General features: G+C 48.6%; 1 protein-coding gene across 2 annotated transcripts in view; it reads left to right on the plus strand.

Moving 5' to 3' along the window:
• PNPLA7 (patatin like phospholipase domain containing 7) overlaps positions 1 to 17,779 on the plus strand; it is a 1,294,112-nt gene that overhangs the window by 1,208,997 nt on the left and 67,336 nt on the right. For both annotated transcript variants that reach the window (XM_069241381.1, XM_069241380.1), the window contains exon 33: positions 5,649 to 5,759. In XM_069241381.1, the coding sequence (XP_069097482.1) occupies positions 5,649 to 5,759 (111 nt within the window). The remainder of the gene's footprint in view (positions 1 to 5,648; positions 5,760 to 17,779) is intronic.

The following is a 17,779-nucleotide window of genomic DNA, read 5'->3' on the forward strand; positions in this document are numbered from 1 at the left end:
TCTCTCCCCGAGTGTGGAGGAAAAGGCCTGGTACAACTCCACAGGAAAACCATCACTACCAGGAGATTTAGATTTTGCCATTGCCGTCACTGCCTCTCCCACCTTTTCTACCGTGATCGGGAGGTCAAGCGCGTCCCTACTCTCCAGGTCCAACCTCGGCAACTGCAGCCGCCGCAGAAATTGCTCCACACCCCCTCTCGATGAAGACCGTTCCAGCTCCAGACACCCTTTGAAAGTGGGCCGCCAACTCCCTTAGAATGTCCCTACGCCCCGTGAGGAGCACGCCCTCAGTGTTCCTTATGCTTAGTATTGGCAGAGCCTCCACCTCCCATTTCAGAATCCACGCTAGGAGTCTGCCTGACATCACCTTTGCGGTGCAACCGCTGCATATACCCTCTCAGAGTTGTTCTACTTAGTGTGTCCCAACATGCATTCACCTCCTTGTACAACCTGAGCTCCTCCTCCTTGGCTACGCTCAATTCGGGCGGCTGCTGCTGTACCTCCCCCAGTGTCACCTCTAGGGCTGCAAAGGTCCTGCTCCAACTGTCTGTGCCTCCCTCCCACCATGTTTATACATTCACTACGAAGGACAGCCTTCATAGCCTCCCATTCAAATTGTGAAACGCAGTTGTGTTCCAATTTAAGTCCAGGTACTGTTTTATGGCTGTGCCTACTCATCCCTGATCAGACAACAAGTCTGCAGGCATACGTCAACCTCGAGCCGCATGGGGGGATGTCTCTTCCTACTGCAACTGGAGCCTAACAGGCGCGTGATCTGACAAAAACCGACCCAGATGAGTAACATCCAGGATCTGTGAACCGTCGAGGCCACCCAACAGAAACCTGTCCAGTTGAGAATAAGTATCATGTGTTCTAGAATTACAAGTGTATTCCTTCCTGTCTAGGTGTCGTTCCCTCCAACCATCCCAGAGACCCAAATGCACCATCACATCTCTAAGAGATTTTTCCATTAGGGGTTTGGTTCCCAACTTCAGCGGGTGGCGATCCAACCCCCCATTTAGCTCACAATTATAGTCCCCTGCCCAGACCAAGGGCTTATCCAAGCTGTCCCCAAAGATCTCCGGTATTCTAGAGTAGAAGTGTTGTGGGCATATGTAGTGCTTTCCTCTTATTTAGTTTCTAAGCACTAACATAACACAACAGAAATGCACTTCTGAGGCCAAAGAAGACTTTTATTGTTGTTAATTCTTAATATTTATGAATGACGAATTAGTAGCTTTCAAGTCCGCGTTAATCAAACAAAATATATCAGTTTGCAATATACACAGCAGGTTATATTTATAAGATATTGAATGCAAAGCAAAACAAATACTTCACCGTGTAGGAACTATTTACAGCTACATCTTTCTAAGGTCTGCAAGCTGATGACCCCTGTCAGCCGCGAGAAAGAGTTTCATCTACCCACACGGGATGCTGGCAGCTGGCGCCAAGCTCCAGCACGAGGTCCGGCAGATTCAAATCTGACCCTCTGCAGCCTGTTACATTCGTTACAAAGGTGTGCCCCCTCCTCTCAGACCTGGGAAACTGAGCAAGCCTTTTGGAGACTGGCCAGGTCTCCAAGACTACTCCTGTTCCCAAGCTCAAGCAGAGAGAAAAAACAACACCCATGTACTCTCTCTTATCATGTCTAGTCTACTGTGAGAAAAACATCTTGGTTCTCTGGTGCAAAAACACAGCTTGGAAAAATACAGCTTGGATTCTCAACTGCAATGTCTAACTCCACGTTAAAGGCAATAGGCAGCTAACCTAGATATCAAATGCAATGTCATGTTATGTCAAAGCCAATAGGCATCTAAGCTGAATACAAAATGCAATGTCTTATATCATGTCAAAGCCCATAGGCAGCTGAGCTGAATACAAAATGCAATGTCTAATATCATGTCAAAGCCAATAGGCAGCTGAGCTGAATATAAAATGTAATATATGATATCATGTCAAAGCCAATAGGCAGCTGAGCTGAATACAAAATGCAATATATAATATCATGTCAAAGCCCATAGGCAGAATATCTAATAGCATGTCAAAGTCAATAGGCAGCTAAATTGAATACATCATGTCAAAGCCAATAGGAATGCAATGTCAAAGCCAATAGGCGGCTAGACTGGATACAGCATGTCAAAGCCAATAGGCAGAATACAGAATGTAATGGCTAATGCCATGTCAAAGCCAATAGGCAGAATACAGAATGTAATGACTAATGCAATGTCAAAGCCCATAGGCGGCTAAACTGAATACAGAAAGTAATGGCTAATGCAATGTCAAAGCCCATAGGCGGCTAAACTGAACAAAACATACCATGTGCTACTGGTGAACATTGAGCAACTAATATGCGCAGTGGTGGAACACAAAGTCATTGGTCAAAACAAACTTTATCAAATGGCAGTACAGCATATATATTAAGGATCACAATGGGTAGACCATCCAACATACCCTCCACCAGAACATTGCGTCCCTCCACATCCACCTCACTGTACACATGGGTAAAAGGAACCCCAGGGGCCACCCACACAGAAACCCCCCATGCATAGGAAGAAAAGGAGGCCGAAAACATCTGCCCCCACCACTTCTTGGCCAATTTATGCGCTTCCTCATCAGTCAAATGAGTCTCCTGAAGACAAGCAATATGAATCTTGTGCCTACGAAGGAACTAGTGTACTCTATAGCGTTTTGTATAATTTTTGAAGCTCCGGACCTTCTAGTTCAGCATATTAATAAGATGACCCATGTCAGTAGAAAAGGATGCCCCCACCCACAGGACACAACCCACAGCGAGTTACACCCCCACCCCCCAGGACGATACAGAGAAGGACAACCTGCACACCCTGCTCCAATACCCGCACTGTTGAATAAACTGTAAACATGAACATAAACATACCCCCCACCCCCAACCCGAAAATACAGTAAAATACCCCAAAAAGACAATACTGTTAGCCCAGTCCATGAATGCTGCCGGGACCGCAGCCTAAACCCCACCCTACCACAACCTATGGTGTACCACAACTATGGAGTGACCACATCCCACCCCCGGCATCAAATCCTGATATAACTAGTACCCCCCCCGAACCCGAGAACTAAAGCACTCGCAGAGGACCAGTCCCATCCCAGGACCAACAACAAACAGCACACAGCAAGATCAACAGTCAGGTCATCTCGGCATCCCCACCCGCCTCCAAGTTCTGCTCCGATGTTGTGCCCCCATCCGAGTCTGCAGGCACCACCGCCATTGTTCCATCTCGCTGTATCTCAACCTTGTGGCAAAACTCCGCCAGCCGCCCCGAACCATGTGATCTCCAGTCCGGGCTTTCCGAGCCCGATGCCTGTCGAGCTGCGCCTCCAGACCCCTCCAGTCTGCCAGGGGCCACCTTGTCCCACATCTTCAGCCAACACCACACCTCCTCAGGTCGCTCAAAAAAATGTGACTTGCCACCCGACTAAACCTTCAAACGGGCCGGATACAGGACCATGCATCTGATGTTCATGGCTCGGAGCTTCGCCTTAACCTCCATGAATCCTTTATGAGAGTTCTGCACCTTATTAGTGTAATCAGGATAAATTGAGATCTTGCAGTTCTCGTATATAGCCTTATCCGACTCCGGTGCTGTGCACAGGATACAGTCCCAGTCCTTATACTTAAGCAAGCGTGCAATAATGGCCCTAGGAGGAGCACCAGGCCCCGGAGGCACCACAAGGGCCCGATGAGCACGCTCCACCACAAACACTCTGGATAGCCCTACCAGCTGCAACACGTCCTTGATCCAGTTCTCCACAAAGGATTCCACAGCAGACCCCTCCTCACGCTCTGGAAAGCCCAGCAACCTGACATTGTTCCACCGGGACCTCCTTTCCGCGTCCTCCAGCCGTCCAACAGTAGATGTGGCCTGCGCCATTTGCGTCCGCAGTGTCCCACCTCCGACCGCAGCTCTGCAATGGAACCCTCCGCCACCTTCACCTTCTCCGCCACCTTCCGAAGGTCCGCTCTCATCAGATTAACCTTCACCGCGACTGCCTCAGTCTTGCCATCCAGTGCCACCCGGGAGCCCTGAATGGCCACAAGTAGCTCCACCCGCGACAGCTCACCAGCACTCAGAGGCACACCGGCTGCTTCTCCACTCACATCCAGTCCCGCCGACCGCTGCGGGAGAACCACAGGGGTAGTATACTGCTCCATAGTATTGCCCTGTGAAGCATCCGTCCGTTTGTGGCGCCCCATGTTACTCCACACAGGGCCTAAATGCAACTGGCCGCCTTCCGGAGAGTCCAAGCAGCGAAGCACCCCAAAAATAGTTGTCGCAATACTCCACTCCTTTAGAATTCAGTGCCCAACCAGGCAGGAAGATCAGATGGCTGCCAGTCTTACCAGCAGATGCGAAGCTAACAGGCAATATGCACCAGCAAGGTCAGTGCAGGGACCACTGCACGATGGAGGCCATGAAGAGTGAGGAAACAGCTAGGTCATCAAAGGATACCACCAGGCGCTCACTCCGTGAAACTCACCGCCCATCAACGCAGTTCCATAAGCCCAGAAGCCCAGGATGGCAGCCCGTCACTCCAGGGCCTCAGGGTATCACAGCAGCACACCTCCCAGCTCGGAACGCCATCCCCAAGCCGCAGCCACTGAGTCCAGCAGGCTCAATGGCACGACAAGCCGCTCAGCCCACAGGCCAGCCCAGAAGCGAGCCCAGCAAGCAGGCTTCTCGTACCGGCCTCAATCCTGAATGCACCTCCACCACCAATAGGCTGCCCCTCCAGCTGCGGGGCCTCAGACCCTCCCACGCCGGCAGCGGGTGCAGCCTCTTGTATATTATAGGGGGGGTCCACACCTCTCCAGCCCCTCCCCACGACCACTCAGGACACTCCCTGCACAGGTAAGGAGCCACGTGGCCCAAACAGCTCAGTCGCAGCAAAACAGCTCCGTCGCAGCCCGGCAGGATCACGCGGGTGCCACCTCCGTGTCATCGGTCCCCGGAAACGGGATCCCAAGACGCAGCGACCCACCAACCATCCTCCCGAACCAAGAGATCGGCTGTCCCAGCCCAGGGAAGCCGCAGGATCACAGAAGGATTTCACCAAGGACGGGAGTGCACTAGAAGCGCGTCCCGTCTGCCATGTTCCTTGGCCACGCCTCCTGATTTAATTTTCTAATTAAGAAAAGAAGGGACTAGATAGCTTTACCCTGGTATTGCATGATCCTTTTTAAATGTAAACTGAAGTTACAGAAAAGAGTTTTCTAGAAATAAAAATGTGTGACTATCTGGGTTGTCTTGCCCAATAATATAAAATGATTCATATATATTCATATATGTGTGTTGTGTGTTGATATAGAAGCCTAATACCAAATTGTTGATGTGTAGATGCTAGTTATACTGTAGCACAATGAACTTAGATAACTGGTCAGTGGAAGTATTTTTTCCTTGCCTTTGTACAGTCAGATGTTTGCCTTATATTCATGAACATCTCCATTGGCTTTGTGAGCATAAATGTCATGTTAACTTTGTCAGTAACTCAAATATTGAACTTCAAAGCGAGTTTTGGACATTTATGGACTTGGTTGGCTTCCTACTAAGGTTTGTTTACTTTGGTACTCTTGAAAAATATCTGAGATGTTTTCCTCATCTGTCTGTTTACAGGATGTGGGATATCAGCATGGAAAGACGGTTTTCAGTGTATGGAGCCGCAGCGGAGTCATTGACAAGATGATTGAGGACCAACAAGACACTGGCAAATTGAAAACCTCTGATGTAAGTGCACTTTTGTGAATATATCACTCAAGCTGATACAGGTTTTCTCAAAATAAGTATTGACTATTACAGCCTACATTCACTGTCCTGACACATAATTTTCCTCACCCTCCCACCGTCCAGTTGAGGATAGAACCGTCGGCTGTTAGGTATGTTTATACTTTGTTTGCAGCTGACCTTAAAAGTCCATTTCTTCCATTTAGGTGGTTCTAGTCTTTATCTTTGTTTCCTATTTCATTATAAAATTCCGCAAGCCACTGAAAAAGATTTTCATTGTTGCAGCACCTATTGATAAATGAGGAAATGCTCACATTTATGTTGGTCCTTTTTTGCAAGAGCATTCTAAGTTGGTTAGTGTGACAAATGGGTTCTACCCTATTTGATCCTCTGGAATCTTTCACTTTTAGGATTATCTGGTATATGGACTTATGGTGTGAGTAAATCTCACTAACTGAGTCTCACTGTTACCTTTGTTGTAATGGATTACATGTACTAACCACCTATGATTGCCTTTTAAGCTAAGGTCTGCTGCTGTTCAGCTAGGATAAAAGTTTCTGGGCTAGTTGCATGTGAAAACATATACACCCGGGTGGGATGAGGAAGTGAGATTGCCATCAAACGCAAGATGATCTCCCATTTGGAGTTTTAAAGGGAAGGGGTGTGGTGTCAGGCTCTCCTGGAGGCGAGGTGTTTCAACAGACCATTTCAAATCACTTTGTTGGAATGTCCCAAAATGCATTGTAGGAGGATTGTGCCAGTGGTAGAGTGATGGTGGGGCAGAGGTGCCGACCTTCTAGAACTTTCTACCCCTTCTTGTAAACCCTGGCACAAGGGAGAGACTTTTGTGGTCAGTATAGACCTTTGATGCTGTAAGATGTCCAGCTGGAAGACACCTGAATGTATTAAAATCCTATGTCAACTCTAACAAACAGCAATTTATTGATATACACCATCTGATACAGGTGAAGTGCAAAAACCGAAGTATACAATATAAATTGGTATGAATTGTTTATTGTTCAACCTCTTCAAAATGATATAAATAAGAAAAAAAAAGTAACTAAGTAGAACCACAAACATACACCGTTCGTATCATCATGCATAACCTAACACACTCACTACAAATGTAAAAACATGTATTAAATAGAGAGATAAGCAATGTTTTCTCTCCTACTACACCCAAATAATCAAATATTTGTAAGTCGTGATCGCATATTTCCAATATAATATGTTCATCAAAATGCACTGATCCAGACTGTAAATATCAGAAATCCATCTCAAAAATAGAATTAATTTGATTCAATTCAACATGCTGTTGAGAGTGTACTTGAGGGAGTGTTCATATATCTGTTCTTGCAGACTTACGATGTGTGTTCCGGCACACACGCTCCTTCTTAAGGCGAGACACCCAATAATAATGTTCATGGCCACTTCGTCAGGCTAGAACAGCTTATGTGGTGGACACTCATTTGATTTGTTAAACAGCCCCCAAAAAAGATACCTGCCAACCAGCTCTAGATGTTCAAACTGAATGCGTTTATGGATACAGCGCTTAAACGAATTCCGCAGACAACATCGCGTAGTGGCCCAAAGTTCTTAATGTGGCATGCTCAAATGAAAATATCTCCGCATGGCTAACCCGCTTGGTGGAAAATGTCGTCAGCCGGTTCAGATGTGACAGATTTTCAAATACGTCTGTCCAAAGCCACGCCATGAAATGACTAAATGCCACAAACACATCTGGCCACTACTTCAAGAATGGACTCAAAGATGTCTGATTTCAGTTGACACTCAGAGACTGGGATCTGTTCCTCCAGGGCCACTGGCACTTTCTGATCCTACACCCTTGTGTGACAGTATAAGGGTCGTCCTGCTGGGAGAGACCCTGAAGGGCCCCTTCGGATCGTCCTTGGGCTGGTCCTGCTGGAGTGTGACCTCCAGAAGGAGCAGATGCCTAGCTTCCACTGACTCAGGTCATAGGAAAGCACCCTTTTTGGCATGGTTAGCCCCCACTTTTTTGCCTGGTATCTGATGTAATTTAAACTGAAAGTGCACTGGGTTCCTGTTAGCCAGGTCCCTAGGGCCTGGGGTACTAAAGAGTGTTCCTTAGGGCTGCAGCCCAAATTGTGCCACCCTCAGGGACATCATACCAAACACAGACGCACACAGTGCTGCCATCGCAGACTGCAAGTCTTGGTGCAGACAAAAGTGAAAATGCGACCTGTCACACATCCTGTGTGCCTGGTCCCCTACCACTGCATAATATATTTGTAAGTCAACCCTACATAAGGTTTACAGCTCTAAGGCAGCATGCATTATACGATATGTGAGGACATATCTGCATGAGCAGATATGCCCCTGCTATGTGTCTATCGATTATTAGACCTAGTAAGTGGACAGGGAAGCCATTTTCAGTACATGTGCTGGACACTGGTCATTACGAGTTACCCAGCTTGCATGATGGCTTCCTTGAAACTAGGGATGTTTGGTATCAAACATCTCGTATTAATAAACCCTCACTGAATCCAGTGATGAATTTATCAATACATGCACTCAGGGGGCACCTGAGAGGTGCCCCCCGAAAACCTAACTGACTGTTAGTGTGTTAACTGACTGGTCTAAACCAGTACAGCCACCAAAGACAGATATCTGACTACCTGAGGTGATAACCAGCGCTCTCAGAGGCCAGGAACAGAGCCTGCGCTGGGTGGGGCTGTTATCACAGGCAGAATGTGCATTCCAGGGTGGGAAGCTTCAAAGTACCAGCTGCCTTTGTTATGCGACCAAGGTCTCTCCACCTAGCGAAAAAGACCACCCCCTGTCCTGACCTCAATTCCTGATGGCAAGATAGGTGGGAAAATTAGTAAGATTAGCAGGTGTGCCCACATCATGCCATTCCCACCCCTAAGGGGGACCAGCTGATGTGGACGCCACTTTTCAAATTCCTCCATCTTGTTTTGGATGGAATTAGTATTCTAGGGTCAGTGTTATGCCCACGTCCCAGTGGAAGTGGTCATATAGTGTGTGTAGTCACCCTACAGGTAGGCGACCCATTGGCTGCTACCTTACACTCCCTGTAATGCCCCTAAATTGAGTATTTAGATGGCACCACTGAATCCAGGAACTCAGATTTGATGGATTAAGAGAAGGACAAAGAAGTGCCACTGCCTTGTGAGAACAGCAGAAGAGCTGTGGACAATTTGGCGTGAAACCCTGCCTGCCCACACCTCTCTCTCTCTCGTCGCAACAGAGTGACTCGTCCTGCGGGCTGGAGAACTACTAAAGCCTCGGGTAGCCTGTTAGCACTTCAAAACCACCGCCAGTGTCCTGTGGAGTGGAGGAGCTACTTCTCTGCAGTCCACAGGCATCTAAAAGCAGAGTCCGGTCCACCGCTTTGCAGCTTCCCGGCCCCGACCAACGCTGCCGATGACCAAGAAGAGGTACTCTGGAGGGCCAGGACTGTCCCCCCCCCTCCCCCACCAAGTGTGACAACAGCAGGACCTACCAGAATCGTGCAGAACCAATCCCTGGGGTACCAAACTCCCTGCACCAAGCATCAACAGTGATTCAGCAGGATTCCCACTGCACCAGGACCAAGCAACCGTTGAGGGACATCAGCATCACTGAGACTCACTAAGTGAGTGGCCCAGCTGTCCCGATTTTGTCCCTGCCAGCTGGTTGTTACTGACTGCACGGTGCTCTTTTGCGCACAGAGCCCAGCCGCCCTATCCACTCTACATCCCAGCCGCCTGGCCCTCATCCCAAAGAACTGCTTGTGTGCCCCCTTTTTCTAAGGCCCCTTGCATTCCAAGCATCCATTGGGGACAAGTCTCAGAGCTCCCAAAGTACCCCTGTGTAGCCTGTTTCCAGGTGGCCCCCCTTCTCCGTCATATGCCCAGCTACCACCTCACCAGTTGCCCTGCTCCTGGTGGAATTTGGTGAGCTCCCAACGAACTGCCGGAAGCACTTTGGACCTTGAGCCCCTACATCTCGAAACCCAGGAGGTGAACCTCTGAAACAGACTGTACTTACCTTCATGCATTATTTATATTTCTTTCTATAGTATTACATTGTTCGTAAAGGAGCACGGGCTTGAACTCTTTACTTACCCGTAACTTTTAAAAAATGAAAACAGTACTTAATATTTTACTAAGTTCTTGGTTTTAAAACGTATATAAAAAGTGTTATTTTTCTAAATTGGTCTTGGATTTATTCTTTGAATGTATGTCTTATTTATTGCCTCTGTGAGTACAATAAATGCTTTGCACTGCCCTCTGATAAGCCTAACTGCTTGCCCACACTATTACAAAAGAAAGCAATAGTATTATCTACTTTTGCCTCTGTCAACTAACTAGGGATCCACTGGACTCTGTACAGTGCACTTCTTTTTACTGCACCATATAGAGAGCCAGCTTCCTACCCAGGTGCTATGCAAGTGGGCAAAGTAAGTTGTGGGTCTCCAAGAAACATACAGAGAGGGCACTCACACTTGGAGGTGTTTCTGTGGCAGACCACGGGCGCAAGAGGGCTACCAGGCTTTTAAATAGAGGACAGGTCCTAAGGGAGAGAGGAGTAACAAAGAGAAGTCACAACCCTCTAAGGAATACACATATTTAGAAACCAGGAGGCTGACAAAAACTTCCCTGACCACATTGGGCCACCGGATCCCAAGAGAAGCAAGGAAAAAGCTTGGTCTCACAGGGGGCACCAGCCTGACCTGGCATCTGTTGGTGTCTGTTCTCTGTTGTTTAAAATTGACCCTGGGACCGACGTGCAGAAAGTGGGGCTCGGAAGGAGGGTGCGCGTGTGTGGAGCCCTTTTCGGACTAGAGAATTTGCCCCTAGGGACACCCATCTCCTCAGTGGCCAGTGCTGACTAAGGAAGAGCCAGGGAGCTCCTGAGGTAGTCCAGAGCCCTGCAAGCAAAGAGGAGTGTAGGAAGTTGACTCTGTATATACTATCTTGAATTGAGAGATAGTGTGCACAGAGTCCAAGGGTTCCGCTTAGAGGTTGATAGTGGCAAAATTAGATAATACTAATGCTCTAGTTTGTGATAGTGTGGTCGAGCAGTAGGCTTATCAGAGGGTAGCGTTAAGCATTTTTTGTCACACACAGGCAATAAATGAGGAACACACACTCAAAGACTTAACTCCAGGCCAATAGTTTTTATATAAAAAAATATCTTTTCTTAATTTATTTTAGAACCACAAGATTCAAGATTTGAGGTAAGTATATAAAATGCAAGGTACTTCACACAGGTAAGTATAGAACTTTGATTCAAAGCAGTAGTACACACAGTTTTAGTTAAAATGGCAATAAGCTATGTTAAAAGTGGACATGGTGCAAAATCAACAGTTCCTTTTTGGATTGGTTAGGTTTCTCAGGTAAGTAAACCACTTACGCAGTCAGTCTCCTGGGCATAGGCAGCCCGCCATTGGAGGGTCAAGGCAACCCCAAAGTCACCGCACCAGCAACACAGGGGCCGGTCAGGTGCAGAGGTTAAAGGAGGGCCCAAAACACATAGGTGCCTATGAAGAACAGAGGTGCTCTGGTTCCAGTCTGCTGACAGGTAAGTACCTGCGTCCTCAGGGAGCAGACCAGGGGGGTTTTGTAGAGCACTGGGGCGGACACAAACAGGCACACAAAATACACCCTCAGCGGCACAGCGGCGGCCGGGTGCAGTGTGCAAAGTAGGCATCTGGTTTGCTAGTGAAAGCAATGGAGGGACCCGGGAGTCACTTAGGTGATGCAGGCAGGGCACAGGGGGGCTTCTCCGGCCAGCCACCGACTGGGCTAGGAAGAGGGCCGCCTGCTGGTCACTCCTGCACTGGAAGGTGGTTCCTCTCGGTCCTGGGGGCTGCGGGTGCAGTGCTTGGTCCAGGCGTCGGGTTCTTTGTTACCAGGCAGTCGCGGTCAGGGCGAGCCTCTGGATCCTCTCTGCAGGCATCGCTGTGAGGGTGCAGGGGGGTCGGCTCAGGGTACCCACGTCATCGTAGTCGCCTGGGAGTCCTTTCTGCAGTGTTGGTTCTCTGGAGCTCGAGCCGGGGGCGTCGGGTACAGAGTGTGAAATCTCACACTTCCGGCGGGAAGAGAGAGTTCTTTGAAAGTTGCTTTAAAGTTGCAAAGTTGTTGCAGTTTTTGAACAGCGCCACTTTTCTCTGGAGTTTCTTGGTTTTTCGGGTTCAGGGCAGTCCTCTGAGTCCTCAGAGGTCACTGGTCCCTGTTGGGTGCGTCGCTGTGCAGGTTCTTTGAGTCTGGAGACAGGCTGGTAGGGCTGGGGCCAAGTCAGTTGTCGTCTCCGTCATCTCTGCGGGGCTTTCAGGTCAGCAGTCCTTCTTCTTGTTGTAGGTTGCAGGAATCTGATTTCCTGGGTTCAGGGTTGCCCCTAAATACTAAATTTAGGCGTGTGTTTAGGTCTGGGGGGCAGTAGCCAATGGCTACTGTCCTGGAGGGTGGCTACACCCTCTTTGTGCCTCCTCCCTGAGGGGAGGGGGGCACATCCCTATTCCTATTGGGGGAATCCTCCAATCTCAAGATGGAGGATTTCTAAAGGCAGGAGTCACCTCAGCTCAGCGCACCTTAGGGGCTGTCCTGACTGGTGGGTGGCTCCTCCTTGTTTTCCTCATTATCTCCGCCAGCCTTGCCGCCAAAAGTGGGGGCAGTGGCCAAAGGGGCGGGCATCTCCAATAGCTGGGGTGCCCTGGGGTGCTGTAACAAAAGGCATGAGCCTTTGAGGCTCACCGCCAGGTGTTACAGTTCCTGCAGGGGGTGGTGAGAAGCACCTCCACCCAGTGCAGGCTCTGTTCCCAGCCACAGATTGACAAAGGCACTCATCCCATGTGGCCAGAAACTTGTCTTGTTGTGGCAGGCTGGCAGAAACTGGTCAGCCTATCACTAGGAGTTGGACTGGTATTCAGGGGGCATCTCTAAGATGCCCTCTGGATGTATTTTACAATAAATCGCACACTGGCATCAGTGTGCATTTATTGTGCTGAGAAGTTTGATACCAAACTTCCCAGATTTCAGTGTAGCCATTATGGAACTGTGGAGTTTGTGTTTGACAAACTCCCAGACCATATACTCTTTATGGCTACCCTGCACTTACAATGTCTAAGGTTTTGCTTAGGCACTGTAGGGGCATAGTGCTCATGCACTTATGTCCTCACCTGTGGTATAGTGCACCCTGCCTTAGGGCTGTAAGGCCTGCTAGAGGGGTGACTTACCTGTGCCACAAGCAGTGAGAGGTGGGCATGGCACCCTGAGGGGAGTGCCATGTTGACTTATTCATTTTTTCCCCACCAGCACACACAAGCTGTGAGGCAGTGTGCATGTGCTGTGTGAGGGGACCCCAGGGTGGCATAAGACATGCTGAAGCCCTTAGAGACCTTCCCTGGCAACAGGGCCCTTGGTACCAGGGGTACCATTTACAAGAGACTTATCTGTGTGCCAGGGCTGTGCCAATTGTGGAAACAAAGGTACAGTTTAGGGAAAGAACACTGGTGCTAGAGCCTGGTTAGCAGGGTCCCAGCACACTTTCAGTCATAACTGGCATCAACAAAAGGCAAAAAGCCAGAGGGTAACTATGCGAAGGAAGGCATTTGCTTATGCAACCCTCACCCTTCCCCCCCCAAAATGAAAGAGGATGAGACTAACCTTTCCCAAGAGTGAATTCATTTTTTAAGTGGAAGAAACTGGAAAGGCCATCAGTATTGGGCAGTCCCAAGCCTGTATTCCACTACAAAGTCTATTACCTGTAGGGTTATGGACCACCTCAACAGTTTAGGGTTTTCTCCTTTCATTTGCATCAGCCATCTGAGAGGTCTGTAGTAAGTTTGAACTGGGAAGTGAGTACCAAAAAGGTATGTTCTCAACTTCTTCAGGGACCAAACTACATCAAAGGCCTCCCGCTCAATGGCACTCCAACGCTGCTCCCTGGGAAGTGAACTCCTGCTAATAAAAGCAACAGGCTGGTCAAGGCCATCATCATTTGTTTGGGACAGGACTGCTCCTATCCCATGCTTAGAGGCATGAGTCTGCACTGTGAACTGTTTAGAATAATCTGGAGCTTTCAAAACTGGTGCTGTATACATAGCTTGTTTCAGGCTGTCAAAGGCATTTTGACAGTCCACGGTCCAGTGCACTTTCTTGGGCATTTTCTTGGAGGTAAGTTCTGTGAGGGGTGTCAATATTGATCCATATCCCTTCCCAAACCTCCTATAGTATCCAGTCAAGCCAAGGAATGCCCTGACTTGAGTCTGGGTTTTTAGAGCTACCCAGTCCAGAATAGTCTGGATCTTGGGTTGGAGTGGCAGAACTTGGCTTCCACCTACAAGGTGTCCCAAGTAAACCACAATTCCCTGCCCTATCTGACATTTAGATGCCTTGATAGAGAGGCCTGCTGCTTGCAGGGCCTGCAAAACCTTCTTCAGGTGGACCGGGTGATCCTGCCAGCTGGAGCTAAAGACAGCAATACCGTCAAGATAAGCTGCACTAAAGGACTCCAAGCCAGCAAGGTCTTGATTCACCATCCTTTGGAAGGTGGCAAAGGCATTATTTAAGCCAAAGGGCGTCACAGTAAACTGGTAGTGCCCATCAGGTGTAGAGAATGCTGTTTTCTCTTTTGCTCCAGGTGCCATTTTGTTTTGCCAGTACCCTGCTGTCAAGTCAAATGTACTTAAGTATTCGGCTGCACCTAATTTGTCTATGTGCTCATCTGCCCTTGTGATGGGGTGAGCATCTGTCTTGGTGACCAAATTAAGCCCTCTGTAGTCCACACAAAACCTCATCTCTTTCTTGCCACCTTTGTTGTCAGGTTTGGGGACCAAGACCACTAGGCTAGCCCAGGGACTGTCAGAGTGCTCAGTCACTCCCATCTCCAGCACCTTGTGGACTTCCACTTTCATGCTTTCCTTGACTTGGTCAGACTGTCTGAATATTTTATTCTTGACAGGCATACTGTCTCCTGTGTCCACATCATGAGTACACAGGTGTGTCTGACCAGGGTCAAGGAAAAGAGCTCAGCAAACTGCTGGAGGACTTGCCTGCAGTTGGCCAGAGAGGGTGTCTGAATAGATCACTCCATCTACTGAGACATCTTTAAGGTCAGTGGAGAGGAGATCAGGAAGAGGTTCACTCTCTGCTTCCTGGTCCTCATCTGTAACCATTACATGTTTACATCTGCCCTGTCATGATAGAGCTTAAGGCGATTAACATGGATCACCCTTCTGGGGGTCCTGCTAGTGCCCAGGCCCACCAGGCAGGTGACCTGACTCATTTATTTTCTCTAGTACTGGGTAAGGGCCACTCCATTTGTCCTGAAGTGCCTGGGAGCCACAGGCTCCAGAACCCAGACTTTCTCCCCTGGCTGAACCTCAACCATAGCAGCCTTTTGGTCATATCACAACTTCTGAAGTTGTTGGCTGGCCTCAAGGTTTTTGCTTGCCTTTTCCATGTACTCTGCCATCCTTGAACGTAGGCCTAGTACATAGTCCACCACATCTTGTTTAGGCTCATGGAGAGGTCACTCCCAGCCTTCTTTTACAAGTTCCAGTGGTCCCCGAATAGGATGGCTAAACAGAAGCTCAAAGGGGGAATACCCTACTCCCATCTGTGGCACCTCTCTGTAGGCGAAAAGCAGGCATGGCAAGAGGACATCACATCTCATTTTGAGTTTTTCAGGGAGCCCCATGATCATGCCCTTCAATGTCTTGTTAAATCTCTCCACAAGACTGTTGGTTTGTGGATGGTATGTCTTGTTAAATCTCTCCACAAGACTGTTGGTTTGTGGATGGTATGGTGTGGTGATTTTATAAGTCACCCCACACTCATTCCACATATGCTTTAGGTAGCTGACATGAAGTTGGTACCTCTGTTAGAAACCATCTCCTTAGGAAATCCCACTCTAGTAAAAATACCAATGAGTGATTTTGCTGCTGCTGGGGCAGTAGTGGACCTAAGGGGAATTGCCTCAGGGTACCTGGTAGCATGATCCACTACTACCAGGATATACTGGTTCCCTGATGCTGTGGGAGGTTCCAGTGGACCCACTATGCCCACTCTCACTCTTTCAAAGGGGACCTCCACCACTGGAAGTGGAATGAGGGGGGGACTTTGGATGGCCACCTGTCTTATCACTGGCTTGACAGGTGACACAGGAGGCACAAAACTCCTTTACTTTCTGGGACATATTGGGCCAATAGAAATGGTTGACTAATCTCTCTGAGGTCTTGGTTTGTCCCAAATGCCCAGCAAGGGGAATGTCATGGACTAAGGTCAGAATGAACTCCCTAAACTCCTGAGGCACTACCACTCTCCTAGTGGCACCAGGTTTTGGATCTCTTGCATCAGTGTAAAGGAGCCCATCTTCCCAATAGACCCTGTGGGTTCCACTGACAGTTCCTTTTTCTTGCTCAGCTGCTTGCTGTCTTAGGCTTTCAAGAGAGGGACACGTTGCTTGCCCGTTACACAGCTATACCCTTGAGGGTCCCCCGCGACCAAGAGCTCAACCTCTTAAGGCTCCAGCTCCGTGGACTCAGTTCCCTCAGGGGATAGAACATCTTCCTGGGAAGAGAGGTTCTGTTTCTTGTGCTGTGTTGAAGCTGGTTCCCCAGTCTTCTTTCCTTTTCTCTTTAAAGGTTGGGCCATTATTCCAGACTCCAACACTTCTTTTTCACCCTGGGCCCTGCTTTGTGCCCTTATCTTGATACACACCAGTTCAGGGATACCCAGCATGGCAGCATGGGTCTTGAGCTCTACCTCAGCCCATGCTGCGGACTCCAGCTCATTCCCTAGCTTACATTCTACCGGAATTGCAGAGGAGACTACCACCTATTTCAGGCCAGTGACCCCTCCCCATTCTAAAGTTACAATGCCATGGGATGGGCTTTAGTTTGATTGTCAGCATTAGTGACTGGATATGTCTGTCCAGCCAGGTATTGTCCTGGGGAAACCAGTTTGTCTGTCACCATGGTGATACTGTCACCTGTATCCCTCAGGGCTTCTACTTTAGTCCCATTGACTGAGCTGCTGCCTATATTTTTGCATGTTAGGTGGCCAGGCAGCAAGTGTGGCTAAATCCTCTGCACCCTCTGCGACTAATGTAGCTTCAGTGTGGATCCTGATTTGCTCTGGGCACACTGTTGATCCCATCTGGAGACTGGCTTTTCCAGTGCTAACTGCAGTAGTATTTGTTGTGGGATTTTTCTTTGGACAGGCCTTTTCTCCAGTTTGGTGTCCATGCTGACTACAGATTCGACACCAGGCCTTCTTGGGATCAAGGTTTTTACCCTTATACCGATTTGTGGACTGTGAAGAGGCTCTGGGCCCACCCTCCTGAGCAGGTTTATGGGGCCCTGTAGAAGACTCTTTACTTTTGCCCTTGGATGTCCCACCACTCTTCCCCTGGGGAGGCTTTGTGACCCCTTTCTTTTGGTCACCCCCTGTGGAAGTCTTGGTCACCCTAGTCTTGACCCAGTGTTCTGCCTTCTTTCCCAATTCTTGGAGAGAAATTGGACCTAGGACTACCAGATGCTGATGCAGTTTGTCATTGAAACAATTACTTAACAGATGTTCTTTCATAAACTAGTCATACAGCCCATCATAATCTTTTACACCACTGCCAGTTATCCAACCATCTAGTGTTTTGACTGAGAAGTCAACAAAATCAACCCAGGTCTGGCTCGAGGATTTTTGAGCCCCCCTGAACCTAATCCCTATACTCCTCAGTTGAGAATCCAAAGCCCTCAATCAGGGTAGCCTTCATGAGGTCATATGATTCTGAACCTTTACCAGAGAGTGTGAGGAGTCTATCCCTACACTTTCCAGTGAACATTTCCCAAAGGAGCGCACCCCAGTGAGATCTGTTTACTTTCCTGGTTGCACAAGCCCTCTCAAAAGCTGTGAACCATTTGGTAATGTCATCACCATCTTCATATTTTGTCACAATCCCTTTGGGGATTTTTAGGATGTCAGTATTCTCTCTGACCCTATTTATGTTGCTGCCACCATAGGTGGGAATTAAACCCA

This window comes from Pleurodeles waltl, chromosome 6, assembly GCF_031143425.1.
Source record: "Pleurodeles waltl isolate 20211129_DDA chromosome 6, aPleWal1.hap1.20221129, whole genome shotgun sequence".
NCBI classification, from domain to species: domain Eukaryota; kingdom Metazoa; phylum Chordata; class Amphibia; order Caudata; family Salamandridae; genus Pleurodeles; species Pleurodeles waltl.